The sequence below is a fragment of the Nyctibius grandis genome, chromosome 3, assembly GCF_013368605.1.
Source record: "Nyctibius grandis isolate bNycGra1 chromosome 3, bNycGra1.pri, whole genome shotgun sequence".
Classification (NCBI taxonomy): Eukaryota; Metazoa; Chordata; class Aves; order Nyctibiiformes; family Nyctibiidae; genus Nyctibius; species Nyctibius grandis.
In genome coordinates, this window is record NC_090660.1 from 74,258,186 (window position 1) to 74,276,382 (window position 18,197).

The window sequence follows — 18,197 nt, forward strand, 5'->3', positions numbered from 1 at the left end:
AATTTCCCAAAGTAAGGTGAAACCCTGCACAGAGAAGGCTGGCATTATTGGCTATTTTCATTTTAAGAATGTGCAATAATGTACGTGCATATCTGCAAATATAGAGGGGAAAAAAAATCCCTTATGTTGCACATTAAATTGTGATTTTAATGATAAAGACACAAGGCATCCCTCAGCTACCAAATCACCCATTTTTTGTATATTTTATCTCTAATAGGATTTCTGATACTATGACAAAGCTGGTCTTCGTTCTCTGCCAAAGGGATCTGAAAACACTGGAACTAGTACAAATATATATCTATATATCATACTGGACTGTTAAATATTCCACCAATTTAAAAAATAATAATAATTCTTGTGATTAGCAGCTACAGAATATCATGTCCAAATTCCTTTTTTTACTGTAAGCATAGGATACCTGTGCAAACAAAAGCAGAATTTGGTCTGGGATATAAGCAGAAATTTATATCTCTGTATTAATTTATTTCCTGTTCTTGGGTTGAGTGAAATTTAAGTGAAATAAATATTAAAAGACTTTAAAAAAAAAAACAAACACATCCAAGGCAGATTTCACAACAGCAGAACAAGTATAATTTTGAGTGGCAATGCACTGACAGTAACTTTTGGCTTCAGTCCACATCAATCTGGAGACCCAGCTACACAAGCCAAGCTGGCTCAGGACCACTTTTAAACAGGCAGTTATCACCTTCGGTGCAATAATATTCCAGAGGTCCAAATCAGGACTAAGCCCTTTGCACAGGTGCAACACGCTCACCTGGTGTAACCCTTCCTCTGCCGTTGTCCGTGGCAAAAGTCCCTCCAACTTCTCTGGCATTACAAGTCTGGCTGGCCTCCCCAAATTTTCATGCTCCCTGCCTTTTCCCCTCCTTCCCATTTCATTCTGTTTTTCTGCGTGTTGTGAAATCTTAAGGATTTTAATGCAGTTAATCTTTTCCTCTTCCATTTGTCAACCTTTCCTTCCTTTGCAGACTGGTTCTGAACCGTCCCCTCAAGGACACGTGGAGGAAACTCCCATGAGCAATGAGAGGGGTGACGAGCCGGCTCGTCATGTCTTCTCCTTCTCCTGGTTGAACTCACTCAATGAATGATGACTCACTCCGGCTGGCTTCTGGTGTGCTTCTCCTCCGAGGGACCGCGAGCGCAGGCAGCCTGGCTGCAATCAACAAAGAAACTGGTCTGGAAAGTGACATCTGAGCAGGTTTCATTCCCAGGAACTCAGTTGACCTCCACATTTTACCCAGCCCTTGAGATGAGAGTCCTGAGAGGGATGGGAGCATGGGGACAAATTGCTATACTGTATTGTAGTCAGTTTTCCAAGGATTTCTTGTTTTGAAGGGGAAAATAGCATCACTACAGCTGTAGGCTGAGCACTGCTAGTGTTTTGTTATTCACTTTTTGGCACGTCCCTGTATAGGTGTAAATGCTTCACCAATGCTGTTAGCTAAAATGCTGGTGTGATATTCAGTAGTAGCATCCTTTGCCAACACCGCATTTCTCCGCAGTACCCTCCAGCATCCCCACTCATCGGTGCTGGTGACTTCAGTGACACTATCATGCCCATGGCAGCCCCAAGTCAGGGTTGCATCTAAGCACCTCCCTGCAGTCACTCATAGTCCCCAGGGTACCGGTGCCCCCCCCCAGCTGTGGAGGCTGAATATGGGAGGGGAGAGGGAAGCTGCCATTTCTTCCTTTGCGCTTGCTCTTCCTGGCCAAGCCACAATAGACGACGCTCACACAAACAGGTTTTTTTTGTCGGGAAGGTGCCCAGCAACAGGGATGAGGAAGATGCACACGCCGAAAGCACTGACCACCCCCTGCACATGGCTGCGGGACACAGCTCTGAGCCTGTGGGACAGACGCTAAGAGGGCTGCCCATGTCTGTCCAGCTGTTATCTGTCTACATCTTCTCCGTCATCTGTGTGTGTAGGAAAAGGGGCATGTTCTTGCATGAAACCAGGATGTGGTAGGGTGGTCACAGCTATTCTTCCAAGGTTTAATTTGAAGGCCCCATGGTGTGCTGTAGAAAAAAGCGAATGCTGAATATCCTTTCCATGTGCATGGCAGATGCTGAGCTGTCTAATGAAATCAAATTTGTGTCTTAAAAGAAGCTCTACAAGTTGTACTGAAGGTGACACTCTGCAAGTTCTGTCACTGGGGACAAGGTGTCAGCGCTCAGTAGCGTTTAAGAGAGATTGGCAGATTGCCGGGAGTGCTTGGTGCCATGGGGGATGGACGAGGTGTCAAGCTCAGCTCTAGGGTTAAGTGTGGATATTTCCAGGAACCCTGAGCCAGGCCCTAAACATGCTATTTTGGCTGGGGACTGTGCCGGGGCATAGAGCTGCGCTGCGCCCCAGCAGGACTGGTAAGCTGACAGTGCAGATGCAAGGCAGCGCCTGGTCAGCAGGCTGTGAGGGGTCAGCCCCAGTCCTGGCCATCCCTCTCTGCAGGGCTGAGTCACATCGACCCACATTTGTATCTGCTTCCCCTGAAAAACGCTCCTACGAGAGAAGTTTGGGAGGGCTGCATAGGTGAGGTCTGCACAAAGCTTTGAGACTGGCATAGCCCAGAGCGAGCACCACTCCAAACCGCCACCGCACCACTGCATCGCCTCCGGCTGCTGGAGCAGCTTTTTCCCTGGAATGTGGTTTGGGGTGAGGGATTTCTTATTTTCTCCCTGTTGTCCCGGCAGATTTCCCCCAGTTCCTTCCCCCAGGCCCATACCACCACCTCCCCAGAGCCCCTCGGAGGGACCTGGCTTGGGCACCACCGCTGGGACGGGGGGAGCCGCGACGGGGAGGAATCTGCCCTTTTGGGGTGTGGGGAGGCTGAGCAGAGCTAGGAAGGAAACAGAAAACATACAGGAGCACCTCACCCGTTTCCCATTGCTGCGCGCTGGCCGGAGAAGGCGGCCCGGCCCCGAACGCAGCTGGAGGAGCCGGGGAGCCCCCTCGGGGGGCTGCTGAGGTGGGAGCCGGCAGAGCCGGGGGCGACCGACTGACCCCCGACCTCTGTCCTCGGGAGCAGCCGGTGTCGAGGGCGGCGGCGTGGGGCAGCCCCTGCCCGGCGCCCGGGGCCGGCGGCACGTCGGGGCGCGCCTCTGGGAGAGCCCGCAGGGACGGGGGCTCCCCGGGGCGGGGAAGGAAAAATCCATCCCCGGGGGTGATTTAGGGCTCCCGGCGGCGCTGGGTGTCCGCGGCCGTGGGTGCCCCACCGCCCCGCTAAGCGCTGAGGGAGGCGGAGCAACCCTCAGGCGTGTAGGCAAGAAAGTCTATCAAGCCATCGTTACTTTGCAGCTTTTATTAAAAATATAAATATTAAACATTCTCTTACACAACAAAATCAACCGAGCGCTGAAAAGATGTTTTATTGTGAAAATGTTTACAGGGAAAAAAAAAGTGGATTTAAAGTAGCTCACAGAGATTCCCCCTCCCACCTTTTTTCTGCCCCCAGCAGAAAAGTTATCTGTCTTCTTGGAACCTTTTCTTCCAATGCTCACACATCCCTACGTAGCGATGGCACTAGAATAACTGGGAAACGGAGAAATAAATAAAGGTAGGGGAGGTTACGAACGACACTCGTGTTTCTGCACTTGGTACACGGTTGTGCATGCTAGTCAAGGGACAGAGGCTGTTCGGAGTACACCCTTCTAGGTTTAAAGCTATATAAAAATAAAGAGATGACATCAGAGCAGCACTATGGTACATCGGACGGTGTAATTATTCTTGTGCTAACTGCGGAATCTCTTTGGCAAGGCGGGGAGAGGCCGTTTCATTTCCCGATTATCTCCATCAGTTTCCTGTTGCTGTGAGCTTGCTGCGCTAACTGCTCGGCTCGGGCCATCTCCAAGACTTCTCGCAGGAGGTGGAAAGTCAGATCCAGAGAAATAGGGGGTTCTTCGGATCGCTTCTCCCTCTCCACGGCCTCCCCCTCGGCTTCGCCCTCCTCGGGGCTCCCCAGCGAGCGCTCGGGCAGCTGCTGCAGCTCTTGCCCCGCCGCCCGGAAAAAGTTGCTGGCGGACGCTTCGGGCTGTACGTGGCTGGTGCTGCTGGAAGAGGCGGAGAAAGAGCCAACGGGTCTCTTGTTGAGGTTGCCCAAGCGCAGGAAATACTCTTCTCCCATGCGGAGCAGGACGGGCAGAGTCTGCTGCTGCTGCTGCTGCTGGAAGAAATCTGGCTGGTGCAGAGCCCCGTGGGCGGCTACCGGGCTCTTCCCGAGAGCTCTGCACTCCTGGCAGGGCAGGAGGGCCACCAGCAGGATTCCCGTGGAGACCAGCAGCGGGATCTTCATGGTCGGGGCCCAAACCTGCGGGGGCAGACGGGGGGCGGAGGGGGAGGGGGGTGTTACACAGCCGAGCCGCGGCGGCGGGGAGGGCAGCGCGGGGCCGGGGAGGGGGTGCCCCCCGCCGCCGCTGTCCCGGTGCTGAAACGCGCCGCTGCGCGCCCCTCCGCGCTCCGCGCACCGCGGCCCGACCGCGCTCAGCCGGGCCCGACCGGCACCCGCCGTCGAGGCGGCCGCCCCGCTCGCGACAGCCCCGCGGGGCGGCTCCGGGCTGCGCCGGCAGCGGGTCCCGGGGACCAGGCTGGGCTGAGACTCTGCGGAGAGAGTCCACGCGTGTGCGCGGACCTGCGCCTCTTCACCCACCCAGGGGGTGGGAGGGTGCGTCGGGTGCCTACGGCGGGGCGGCTGTGCCCAAGAGCTGCGAGGTGCGAGCGCCCGGCTCCCCCGCGCCTCCCCGCTCCCTGCCCGGCCGGGGGAGCTCCCCGCCTCCCGCGGGACGCCGCGCTCAGCCCCCCGCAGCGCAGCCCGCTCCGCGCCCGGGCGCGGCCCCGCACCTACCTGGGGCGGCGGCGGCGGCAGGGCAGGGCAGGGCAGGGCAGGCGGCGGGGCTCGGCGGTGCCCGGCGTCCCTTCCTCTCGCTCTCCGTCGGAGCCGGCTCCTGGCGAACTTGGGATCAGATTTGGTCCTAATCAGAGCCGGGGCGCGGGATTTTTATAGCTTAGACCCTCTCCTGGAATCACGCAGAACTTGCCTAATAAGCTGACGCTCTCCTGACAGCCCGATTGCGTGCCTCGATCCACTGCTGAATAAATCATGGGAGCCCGTCGGAGCGGCGATGGGCCGAGTTTCGCTATCGCAACCCCAAATCTCACGTCCAATTATATCAACAGATATTTATCGCCTCTGCGGTGACGTCAGCCGGGTCGGGGGCCGGGGAGCGGGGTGCCCCCCCCCACCCCATTGATAAAAATACTTGAATGAGATTTCCGAGCGGGCGCGTACTATGAGAGGTCACGCCGGGGAAACTTTCCACTCGCGGGCCGGCCCGCGGGGAGGGACCCGACCCGCCCGGGACCAGGGCTGCCATCCCGGGCGGTGTCCTTCCCCCATCCCTGGTGCTTCTCGACGCCCTCACTCCCCCCCCCTCCCCCCGCCGCCTCCCGGCCCGCCCGCACGGGGCGGTTGCGGCCGGCCGGCGCGGGAGGTTCCGCGGGGCGCGGGGTTTGCGCGGAGCCCGCCTTTACTCCGCGCCCCGGGCCAGCCGGGGCCGGGGCAGCGCTGCCCCCTGCAAAGCGGGCAGGAGCGCAGCCGAGCCCCGCGGGGCAGGGGCCGATGCCGGTGCCGGGAGGGACCGGCGGCACCGCTGACACTGTCACGTCGCAGGGGCTGCCCGGGCCCCGCCGCCGGGAGAGGGGGCGGCGGGAAGGGCCGGGGGTGCCACCGGGGCCGATCCGGGAACTTCTGCCGGGCAGGGACCTCAGCCCGGGCGCCGCTCCGCCCGCTCCTCCTCCCCTGCCACCCCCGGCACCGCCGCTGGCTCGTCCCGGCCCTGCCTCCGCGCTGCCAGCTCCCACTCCCTCCTTCTGGCCCTTGCTTCTCTCCATTGTCTTCCCACTTCTTGCGTGGAGGCAGCAACCGCTCCTTTTCCTTTTCCTTTCTTTTTTTCCCCTCCCCGACTCCGCTAGCTGATCTCCCCCCGCCTCTTCGCTCCCATGGCCATGTGTTTCTCTCTTTGCCCTCCTCAGCTAAGGCCCTACCCTCCAGGGTGTCCTAATCCCATGTTGAGCTAGCTCCCTTTGAAGTGTTCTCCTGTCTCCATTATGTCTTCAGGCTCCAGACCAAATTCCACCAATGTCTCCAGTTGGGTTTCTCTACCCTCAGATCTCCTCTTCCAGGAGGTAGCGCTGCCTATAGAAATAACTTCTGCCCAACACCCATTCTATGCATTATGTACATTCTGCAGTTCTTGCATCCCGTTAGCTTTGCCACTGCATCTCAGTCCTGCTTCTTCACCGCCTCGGTTGCAACATTAATCATGTCTCTCCCTTTAAATTGAAAAATTGTACTGAAAACCTACTAGTTTTACCCAGCCTGGACTGTAAATGCTTGGGGTCATGCACTTGCATGTCTCCCACCACAGTGAGAAGTTGCAGCAGACCACGGAAGGTGGTTGTGTGCTATCGATGCTAAATAAGTGATGAATCTGAAATCCATTTCCTTAATAAAATAACAAAGTTCAAACAACTTAATATATGAGCTTGGCCAGAGCCCAGTTCTGAGCATCTCCTTCGGGATGCTATACACTATAATTTTTGTTATACCTGCCTCCAGCCTCGGATGCTGCTGGTGAAGTGCCAAAGAATCAGATCTTGTGCATCATACAGAAACAAATGGAAAAACAAGTAGTAATACCAGAGATTTATCTCTGCATTACCTCTGTTAGCTCAGGCATTCATGAACTGAAATGCGTATTACAATGAAAGCAGAACAGAATATATTGTGTAGATAGTCACAGCAGAAGCTATTTGTACGCTTTTAAAGCATGTCAGCACAGCTTTCAGTGAGAACAACAAGAGGTTTGAAGAAACAGGAGCTAAGTTCAAGCAGTTGATGGAAAATGCAAAAGGCACTTGTTAAACTCAAACCCTCCAGATGTACTCTGGGGTGGGTTTTATCACAGTGTCTCCATTTTTAGGTTTAATGTACCTTTTAGAGACACAAAACCTCCTAAAATAATGTGATCATATATGTAAAGAAGGAAGCATTCTGATCCAAATACATTTTTTTAGTGTTGTGGGTGAGATCTGAATAAGACATAGAGATGCATATCTCCAAAAGACTGATGCCAAAGAGTATCGGCTCAGATTATTTTGTTTTTCATCATTTACAATATTATTTAGGCCCCTTTAGGCAGAGAGTTTCACTCTTTGAGGAATTACAGGGATAGCAAATAGAGCACAGGAGTGGGCTAGGAGAGCTCCTGCAGTTTTCACAAGAGCTGTACAACCTGCCAGGTTCTTTTCCCCTTTTTCTTAACCCCTGGCTCTGAGCAGGGTCTGCTCAGCTTTAGTCAGAAGGAGGTAAGGATTTCTGGTATTGTTGCATTCAGCAAACATTTCCACATCATCTCACATAACCACTTCATGTGATCACCATCATTACTTGGTCCCTGTCACCAGCTCTCTAACATGCAATCTTACCTTCTGTGATTATTTTGGGTGAGGTCAGTGCATCTCGCCCACTCTGAGGTGCCAGCAATCTGGCACATCTATACATTACATTTACATTTCACCCTTTGGTACTCCTGATACTAAGAAATCTAAATATGATGGTCATAAATATTATGGATTATAGGGTGATCTAGAGAAAAAGAAAAAAAAAATTGAGGTATCTTACTATGCCTGAAGTAGATAAGTCATTTTAATAACAAAATACATTTGCCTCTTATTCCTCAGCAGACTGAATTTGCTAGACCAGTCATAGAGAATTTCAATTAAAGTGAGTTATAAAAAATCAATAAAAATAAATCAATTAAATACAAAAGACTATGTTCTAGGTCAGGATGAAGAACAAAACTGATAAGGAGCTCAGCTATCTGCCCTTTCTTCTTACCCCAGAAGTCTTCAAAATCCTCTTAGTTTTAATTTCTCTTTCAAATTTTCAATTATCTCACTCCAGGAAGGGAATCACATGCTCACGTCACAGGGATATTCTGTGGTACATCTCACTGTCCTGTTGGAGCTCCACCTATAACTTATAACAGGTTTTCCTACAGTCCTGTGAGACAGAGGAAAGCACCTTATTTTCCCAAACTTTCCAGTGAGGAAAACCAACATGAGAGGATGAAGAGATTTACCCAGGATTTGTGTACAAGGCAGGAGTGAATCTTGCATTTTCTGAGACCAAGTTCATAAGCTCAAGCAGAGGACTATTTTCATTCATGACTTAATGTTCATACTTTTGATCCCAGATGGCTGCCCATAAGATACACTTCTTTGGGCTGGGGCTCCCAGCAGAAGGAAAAATTCCTCGGGAATATCCTCTCGGTTCCACCATGTCTGGGGATAACACAGCCGTTCACAGCGGCTCACACACGGGTGGATTTGCAGGGATGGTTTTCCTCCCAAAGCCTGACCCCCAGCTGAGCAGGGGCCAGCACACGCCGCTCAGGAATCTCAAGCATGAACCTTCTGCCCCAGCAAGAGCCTTCCCTGTGCCCAAAGCCCTGCAAGCCCAGGGAGGGTATTCCCACCAGAGTGTGTAACACAAAGAGGAGCTGCACCCGTACCCTCTTGGACATCACCAAAAAGCACTTTTGGAGGCCTCATGGCCTCTCTCTCTCCTTCTGAGCATCAGAGGGAAGCTGCAGACGCAGGCTGGGCGAAGCGTGCAGGCGGCAAGGGCTGCGCCTCTCTCCTCCTGACAGCCCTCATCCAGGAAGGCAACAGCTGACCTTTATATTTACCTCACAAGACTTGTCAGTTGTTATTCTTGCTCTCAAATAAGGGCTGGAGGAGGCTGCATGGGTACGTGTGCGAGGTCTCTGTGCCGTTAATGATAATGCTGCAGGAACTAATCTCGCAATTATTGGTAGCAACAAGGAAATCCATCAAACGAGCACTCCCTGAGAGCACCGAGCAAACGGTATTCCTGGTTGTCTTGGTGTCTGTGTGCATTTGGTCATGAGAGAAATTTTCCTGGTTAGCTGAGCATCTGATCTGTCTTTGGCACAGACCATGGCGAGGTCAAGGGTTTGGCTTTGCATCTCACACACATCTGGAGCAACCCACTGAAATTTCCAGGTTCCCCCTCATTTGCAGTGGCAGAGACAAGGACACACACAACTTGTACAGGCAGCAGGGTACAGGCTCAGCTGAGCAGGAACTGGGATGCTGAAGCAGAGGAGGGCAGGTGTCAGGCACACGGGCCAAGCTGGTGGCTGAGGGGAGGGAGGGAGGTTAGAGCCCAGATCTGTCCCCTTACTTATTGCTGGGAGAGGGGCATAGAGGGGAGCCCACAACACTGTGACCGTATTGTGGATGGCTGCTTGCAGGCTTGTTCCAGGAAGTCTGTGAGGAACCATCCACTGAAGGCCAGGAGCAGATGAGAGCCTGTCTGTCCAGCTAGGACATCCTGATGGAAAGGGCCACTGAGCCAGTGATGGCTTCAGCTACCAAACACACGGCTGACACCAGGGACCCTGCCTTGCTCTCATCACATGCAGCACCAGGCCTGCCATTAGCCATTAGCATCAGCAGCAAGACATAGTTCATTCAGCTCTAAAGTTGTAGCTATGTCACAAGCATGGGGAAACCGTGCTGCTCGGGTGATGGATCCCAGTGTCACTATGAAAATCAAGAGAAACATTTGAGCGCAGCTGGGCTGGTGTGGCTTTTTTCAGCATCCAGGCAGAAGCAATTTGAGCAGACTTCTGGGGCTATTTTTTTTCAGTGGCCAACCCACTGCTCTCCCGCAGGAGGAGAAGGTAACAGGATAAATGCCAGAGTTTGAATTTGCAGAAAGCAAAACCCTCACTCAGTTGCAAAACATCCGCTGTGTGTGTTTGTTGTGAACTAGGATTTCCTGTGTAATGTAAGACACGTGATACATTCACTCTTAAAAGCATATACAACATGAGAATGAGACTGAGAAACGAAAACTGGGTGGAGGGGGAAAATGATCAGTGCAATTTAAAGGAGGTTTGTGATACCAAGGGCAACCCCTGCTCCTGGAATCCTGTTACAACCTCAACAGTTCCTAAAAAAAAAAGAAAGTTTAGCCTTCTAGCTTAACAACATCACCCAGCTATACCGTTAAGGCTGAGAAACCCCAAATAAACACCAGAAGAGCTGAGAATGTAATCTTCTTTAAAAATCTCATGATTCTGAAAACAATCTCAATATCTGGGGGAAAGGAGATGGGGACAGCACAATTTTGAAGTACTTGAGGCTAGAGATGTTGCAACTGCCTTCTCACTTCTTTCAAGTGAGGAAATATGGGAAGAAATACAAACACGCTATCTGTCTTGAATGGCTGGGCAACAGGCTATATATAGAATCTGCTCTGTCCTACTTAAGTTATGACTAATGCTAAACAATAGTCGGCATATTTGAAGGGGCAAACATCTCTAATGCACTGTTTGTTGTTCATTAAAAAATGGAAGAATCAAAGTCTCTCTAAGCTCTGACTAGGCTGCACACAGGTGGGCGTTGCTGGAAGTGGAGCCCCATGAGACTAATTGCAAGGGATAATGAACGAGATGAGGCATTTCCTGGAAAAAAAAGATTATCTTTATAATGACCACACTCATGCCAAAGACTGCCAGTTCTTTGGGGAAGGGACTTTCGTTTTTGTTCCATGCCTGCCCGGTGCCTAGCACAGTGACGCTCTAGTCTGTGACTAGGAATCCTAAGTGCTACTGCAATTCCAGCAGTACATTATAGTAAATAGTAGTATTGAATTAGCTGGGAATATGAAGGTGGTTTTTATCAGCATCTCTGATGTGCAGGATCAACAAATATTTCTCTAAGCCAGAGGCCAATGGATTTTTATTTGAAAACACTTAATTTTTATGAAGAGAAGATAATGCTAATACAAAACTACAGTTCACTCAGGAATCTGGCAGGACTTTTTGTCTGGTTCCTCTAATTCAGGGCTGCAGTGACTGGAAGCACTGGAGTAGGTTTTGATATAGCCAAAATGTAAGACTGGGTGAAGGAGTCAAAGTACAGAACAAAAACGCAAATCAAGCCAGCCAGTAAAAGGAAGAAATGATTGGTCTCCACGAGACAAAATCTCCAGATTTCTCAACCGTTCCCATTCTCACTGTGGGTTACTGCTATTGCAAAGCATATACTTAATGGATTTACTCACTGAATGGTTCCCTTCATCTCTCTTCTGCTTTGTCATCATTACAGATGTAATGATAGGGGCTACGGATGGTGCTACCACACACACATCATCACATTTTATTCTTTTAGCAAAAGAGGAAAATTTTAGTCTGGAAGAAAATACTGGCTTTATTCTGAACTCCTGATGCTGGGAGAGCAAAGGCGAGTAGCAATGGAGGTATTGTAGCCACTTCTCTACAACTAGGAGCTTCCAGTAAACTTAGGAGCAGGTATATCTTTGGCCTGAGGATGTCATTAAAAACCCTCTATATTCCTAGGCACTAGGTTTTTGATTTCTCCTTCACCAGTAAACAGCAATGCTGGTGGCCTGACATCAGGCCACTTCATAAGAAGCAGATCTCAAACTGCTTTGCAAATATTACCACTGAAGTTAATGAAGTTAATGAACAGCCATATATAACTAATATTATTTAGCACTGAAATGCATTCTGTACTGAGATAGTCCAACACTGCCCAGAATCAAGGCCCACAGACTCGCCTAAAACTAGCACCAGGACATATGTATGGACACCGCATCCAAGCAAGGCTGCGGGATGGGGGTGTGACAGGCAAGCCTACCTCATATAATGGACGCAGAGATGCTTGGACTACCCAAGCTTGCATCATACTGCTCTGGCAATGCAATGCCACATTTCATGTAAGAGTCTTGCTGAAGGCTGGTGGCTCCTCGCTTTTCTTTGCAAGAGCAGGCACATGGGTTTGGATCAGCAGTAACTCAGCACTCTCTCCCTGTGCTCTGCTGTATATGCCCTTGGATTGACAGTTAAACTGAAACTTGGCTAAAGATGTCTGGGTAAATGCCAAGAGCTCCTCAGCAACCATCTCTGATGTAACCTGGCTCATTCAGATGAAGTTTTTACTTAATGACAGAGAAATGATGAGATTTTAGGTGTGAGTAAGTAAAGCAGAGAGCCATAGGGTGGCCCCAAAGACATTAGGAGCTACAAGTTCACAGCTCCTCCTAGGATGCTTACAAACAGGAGAAGACAGCTGCTGCCAGAGGGTCAAAGCTTTTTTTAAACTTAAAAAATAATATCAGAACTGTAAATAAAGTCTAATATTAAGCAATACTTGATATTGTCTCTTTTGAGACAGCAACATATATGGGCATAAAAAGGTTGGGAATGTCCCTATAAGGCTTTTTCAGTTCCCTTAGTGAGGGCTGTGTGAAAAATAATTTTAGAACAGCCAAATTTAAGGTGTTAACAGCGAGTGCCATTGACCTTTGGTTGTTGCTGTAAGGCAGGAGCGTGAATAATAATAAACTCCCTGGGGCTGTCTCTCTTCAGTTTTCTATGAGTATCTTGTGCTCAGGGAAGATTTTAAAAATCCTTAGCTCAACCAAACAGCTCATCTGAACCTCCAAGGGATGCCACCCCAGGAAGTCTGCTCAGTAATGCCTCTACCATGAGAGGCAGATCCAGAGGAACCTGGAAACACAGCTAGTAAAAGGGTTGACACAAAAGTGCTTAGAGCTTAGTCAGAATTCCTCTTAGGCTTGAGAGTGAGAAAGGTCTCTCCCTCCTCTAGTAGGAGAAGGAAGAGGGTCCCTGGGTGTAATGTGGGGAGTACATCTCAGTCCCTCGCTTTTCCTACCTGTATTAATGATCTTGAGGGGGAAAAGGTACTGGTTTTGTCTCGGAGTGGATGAAATTGTGCATCCTGAAATCTAGGGTTTTGACACTGACTGTAATTAAACTTGTTTTGGCCCCAAACTGAAAAGCACACGCCTTCCTCCCATTTGTCTTGGCAGAGCTTTTGGCAGAGCTGTGTGATGAAGGCTGGCTGACTGTTGCAGAACAGGAATGTAAAGGAGATGCCAATAACAGGAAACTGGTGAACTGGAAAAGAGGGGCAGCGGTAAATGAACCGACTCCTACATGGCAATAGGTGATTGAACTGCGCTGTCATGTCTTTATCACATCAGCAAGAACAATGACAGTAGGTACACATGTGTGATGCAAGGTACTCTCCAATTTCAATACTGCAGTGACTGTGCCTAAAAGAGGTGGAATTTCTCTCTGTATCCTTTTGCTATTTCTATGAACAAACCAACCTCAAATTAAAGAAATGAGTTAGAAGGAATATTGTGCATTTCACAACCAACCAACATTTCCAGCACAGTTCTATCTAGACCCAGGAAACACTCAAGCAGGTCCTTCAGGGAGCAAGGAAAGGAGGTATTAATCCATTCTGAGAGTGAAGGAATTGTGACACACTTTTTTTGTTGTAGCTGGGAACTGTGTCTCTTGCCACAGGCACAGGACTATCCTCCTGCCTTCAGCTGCCTAGCGACATGTGAGGACAAACTTCTGGTAAACAACATGTCCTAGATACCTTCCTAAGCGGTAACTATCCCAGTTTTGACCCCTCAGAATAGGTCTGAATTTCAAAAAATGAGCTACATGATAATCCCTTCAAAATCCATTAGAGTCAACACCAAGCAGAGTCAAAATCAGCTGATGGAAAACAAGGTGTTATTTGACTCTTCCTTTATAATGAAAACAAAGTTCTACTTTAGGATCAAGGCCAGATTTCAAATCTTGAACACCATTCTGAAGTGCAGCCTTGTTTCTGCATAATTCTGCTTGAGATACTACATGGAGCTTAAAGCAGAGCTGCCTCATGCTCCAAAGAACAAATGCAGTAGCTTAAATATCTTTACATGCTATCTGTCATTATGACTGGAGCCACAAGGAGTAAGTTTTCCATCTGCATATATTTCCACTACAGCATCACAGAGATTCTATTCAATTTGACTTTTGTCTTCTAAGAATTGGACATGAACGATGCCAACTGCAGAGGAGACACAGACAACAGTCTGGTGAATCTTTTCACACTCATTGACACCTACTGATAACCAATCTCTGTTCATTGCCAAAACCAGATAGTCTACTTATCCTTCAGCCTTCAGTTATGGCTAGGATGTAGCTTGAGACAGACTAAGATGTTTTCAAGAATCTAAACTGAGGTAAATCTTCCAGTGGCTTGTCTCTCTGACAGTGAATAAACTAGGTTGTTGTGAACTCAAGGCATGTATAAGTGCTGGTGGTTTTGGAGAAATAAAATAATATTTTGATATTTTGATAGCACAGTTTCAGATGGGGCACTGGCCTTCTCTAATTTGCCAGGCACAGCATCAGTATCATGCCACTACCCAGGATGCCAATCTCAGACTGTATCTCCTGACTGCACTCATCCTGAGTTCATTTTCCATTGGGAACTAACAGATGCCTCACTTACTAGCCAAAAACTAGTTGTGTCTTCAACTGTATTATCTTTCTGAGTGCTGAAGAAGTCACAACTATTACAGACCTTACCATACTTCACAAATACAGCACGGGTCTGTCATTCATTTGACTGAGCCTTCAGTCAAATGGTGCTCTCTGCCCCCTGCTCCATGTGCTAGGGCCCGATCACACAGCTCTGTGTGCAGGAGCTCTGATGGGAAGTGGTCTGCAGCTTAGGGACTTTATGATCCAGCGACAGGCTTTGTGTTTAAGAGAGTAGAATTTTAACAGAATGATATAGAATTTTCTTTCATTAATCTGTCTGAACAAAGATCGATTGAGAAGTGCTCTGTCTGTGAATGACATCTGCATTAAAAATAAACAAGCCCCATAACAGATCCTAACATGTAACATGACTGTGATAGGAAAAAGCAAACTTCAGTTATACAACCCATCTGTAAAACCAATGAGATCCTTCTTTTCCTAGGAAAGATATCTTTGCAACTGACATTGCTGCCCTTACACTGGAAAAGGAAGGAACTGATTTTATAATTGCTTGTAGAAGTCCTGACTCTTTCACAACATAAACAATGCAGATGACCATCCACAGCTCAGATTTCCAGTGGAAACACCAGAAATTCCAGCAGTGCTTTGTAAGGCTGGTAGTTTGCTTGCATTGTGCCTCTAGCTGAGGTAATAACATCTCTCCAAGAAGAGAATAATGGAATGATCTTTATCCAAAAAGGCTAAGCTTCCTGATTCCCCATTATTTATTTAATTAGCTTGAATGATCCCATACCTACAGGTGAGAGCCAAGAGGTGGTGCTAGAACTCAGCTGTCTTGTACCCAGCAAACGTCTATTCCATCTGGTTTTCAGGTGGAAAGATGCAAAAGATGGCTGCGCTCACTATGCTTTATAATATTTCCAGCCTATGTTGTTTAGTCTCTCTCAGCTGTCTGTGCTGTTAGGAAAAGTATAACCTGTTTTGTAGTTTTAGGGGCTAGCTGTTCTGGAAAGCAATCATCCTCAATTCTTCCTGCTCGCTTCCTAGAGTTCTTGAGAGTGTTCACTCTTGGCTACATCCAGAAGCACTCAATATAATGGGAACAACTACCTCAGATGCAAATATTCATGAGTTAATCTCATCTCATTGTCCCTTAATTGAGCACTAGAGCAACACACTACCAAATATGCATGAGTCACATTGTGCTTAAGACTAACACCAGGCCTTTCATCAGTGACAAATGCCCTACTTTGGCGATGAATTACCAGAAGCTCTTTCAGTGACAGTGAATCACACTACATTTCGGGGTAAGGGCCTTGAGTAAGAAAGCAAGAAGAACACCGGAGATACTTCCAGCATCACTGACAGGAGCACCTGCCATAGCTGAGGCTTTTCTTGCCCTGCTGGTGTATGGCTGAACTTGGAAATCAGTCCCTGGGGAATTGTTCCCTCTATGCAGCCATCCTCAAAGGGAATGGTGCTGCCAGAGGAAATTTGAGCAATGTTAGGAAGAACAGGTATGTCTCTGCTGAGAGAACGTACACAGTGAGGTTTCAGTGGCAGTTTTGCAACACAGACCTTTCCAAATCAAACTAAGCAGAGACCACGAGAGCAGTGAATAACCATTTTTATTATCAGCTAACAGTACTTATCTTGTTACCTGCACCACCCTTTAGCAACTGATTTTAAAAGGCCCCCAAAAGAACCCTCCTCTTATAGTTTCCAGTGTGTTTTCTGTATTTATCATCTCCATTAAAATCTGGACAATTAAGCCTCCTTCATCATCTTCATTTATTCTGTGAAAACAGCCGACTAAAGACTGTTGCTTCAGAATCAACAAGAGGTAGCTAATAAACTGTAGCATCATGATCCACGGTTAGGGAATTTCTTGAAGAGCTCCTAAACAATTAGCTGATAGAGCACTTGCAGTGTTATTTTCATAAGCTACTCATGAATAAACCTGGTTTTATTTCATCATAAAAAGAGCATACTGAGATAATAAATTCAAATGCGAGGATATTACATAATTTGTCATTATTAAATTCTTATACAATTTGTATAACATTGCATTCTTATGCAATAGATCAATTTTCTTTACAACAAATGAATGTAACAGCCACCTTCCATTTTGGGATAAATGTAAGCATCAATTATAGTACTCTAGGGGATCAGACAATAAACGATATTATTCTCTGTCCCCAAAATGTGCACACGTCACCAATAAAGCCATACATCAGCATAACTAGCGGGGGAAGTTTATTGGATGTTGTTTTTGGAAAGCTATCCATCTGAAAGAGGCTGAGAAGACTAATGCTGCTGAGAAGGAAAAGAAGAAAAGCTCATGACATGAGCAGAGCAAGCTCTGGGCACAGAGCTTCGAGTACTCAGTACTGCAAATCTGACCTGGCACCTGCCAGTATTGGATCAAAAGTGCTGCAACCACCTGGTGCAAAGTGCTGCTGGATCAAAATTCTTCAAACCAATTTAATTTTGTACCAGCAGGGTTTGTGCTGCTTTGGGTATCATCTGTTCCCCCTAAAGCTGGCACAGAAGATGGAGGCAGTATAAATACCACAGCACGTGATGCAAGCAATTTGACAGAAATGGGAGCTTATATTCATGCTCCAGCTGGATTGGTGGGTGATCTGGTGGTGATCAGCTCTACCAGCAACAAATGTGGCACCACCACCGAAAAAAGAGAGGGGACTTTCAGGCTAAGAACTGACTGAAAAAAGAAGCCAAACTATGAACAATTATCCTTTGTCGCTTGATTCTTTCACCAAGGTTTTAACAAAGAAACACCATTTTGTCAGCTTTTATGTTTCAGTGGCTACAGACTCATGTCCAAATGGGGAACAATAGTACATTTAGACTACAATAGAATATTTTGCTTAAAATAGCCCATTTGGCAACATATATCTAAGTTTCATAATAAAACAGCAATAGCATAGTTATTTAGTATTTTTAATGAACTGAGAAGACCAATGCATTTCAAATAAGATACAAAGCAGCAGATAAAGTGTTTTGAGGTCTCATGGTCCCTCTCTCTGCAAAGAACACATGCATAAAACTAAGTCACAAGATTGGAGATTATTTCTTTCCTTTTTCTTTTTTCCTAAATATAATTCTGTTACCGAGCTATGTCCTAAAGGCCTTACTTCTGTAGAATGTCCTTCGCCATTTAGAGTTTGCCCATGACTCAGTGGAGGTAATCGGCAGATGTGTTTATCCTGTAGGAAATACCTGGAGCCAGCATTTCCACATGGGTTCTTTTATCAGCAATTTTTGAACGTTTGCTAATACGTTATCACAAGAATTTACAACACCAGAACAGCACTTGGGGTGACCTACAGGCAATTTTGTTGTTCCTGGTCTTTCCATAATTTTGTGCCCACTGCTGGGTTTTTTTTGAGAAGTGTTATTTCTCGCCTTTTTGTGGACAGCCGCTTCCACCCTTGCATAAGAAACAAGAACTAGAGTTAGGCTAAGACTTGGAAGACCAATGCTCAATTCCTTTCTCTGCTACTGTCATACTAGGTGAGTTTGAGCAAGCCATGTACTGTTTCAGTGCCTGACTTCCTTACCTCTGAAATATTCTTTCTGAAGGTGATTACAGTAAAGAATAGAGGGTACACAGACATTACTGTCCTGGAAGCCCTATGACCCTACAGGAGATATGCATGGCCCAGGAGCCTCCTAGGTCATCTCAACCATGCCAGTCCCTCAGTGCTGTGATTACTCCTCCCCTCCT

At 47.8% G+C, this 18,197-nt stretch overlaps 2 protein-coding genes across 6 annotated transcripts in view; one reads left to right on the plus strand and one right to left on the minus strand.

Annotated features, from left to right (window-relative positions):
* TRIM55 (tripartite motif containing 55) overlaps positions 1 to 3,722 on the plus strand; it is a 40,723-nt gene extending 37,001 nt beyond the window's left edge. For 2 of the 5 annotated variants that reach the window (XM_068396266.1, XM_068396270.1), the window contains one exon: positions 990 to 1,073. Coding sequence is in view for 3 of the 5 variants with exons in the window: in XM_068396268.1 (XP_068252369.1) it covers positions 990 to 1,109 (120 nt within the window). In the remaining 2 variants the exon portion in view is untranslated. Of the gene's footprint in view, positions 1 to 989 lie in introns of all 5 variants that reach the window. The other 3 variants (XM_068396267.1, XM_068396269.1, XM_068396268.1) reach the window with 2 other exon arrangements.
* Positions 3,316 to 4,937, minus strand: CRH (corticotropin releasing hormone). The gene is made up of 2 exons (XM_068396271.1): positions 4,858 to 4,937; positions 3,316 to 4,323 (listed from the first exon to the last, which is right to left on the minus strand). The coding sequence occupies exon 2, from the start codon at positions 4,306 to 4,308 to the stop codon at positions 3,790 to 3,792; it is 519 nt and encodes a 172-aa protein (XP_068252372.1). The 5' UTR covers positions 4,309 to 4,323; positions 4,858 to 4,937; the 3' UTR covers positions 3,316 to 3,789.
* Positions 4,938 to 18,197: the final 13,260 nt, after the last annotated feature.

What these genes read in the sequence shown, in the direction of transcription:
- CRH (XM_068396271.1), bottom strand. Translation starts at nt 4,308, where the DNA reads ATGAAGATCCCGCTGCTGGTCTCCACGGGAATCCTGCTGGTGGCCCTC.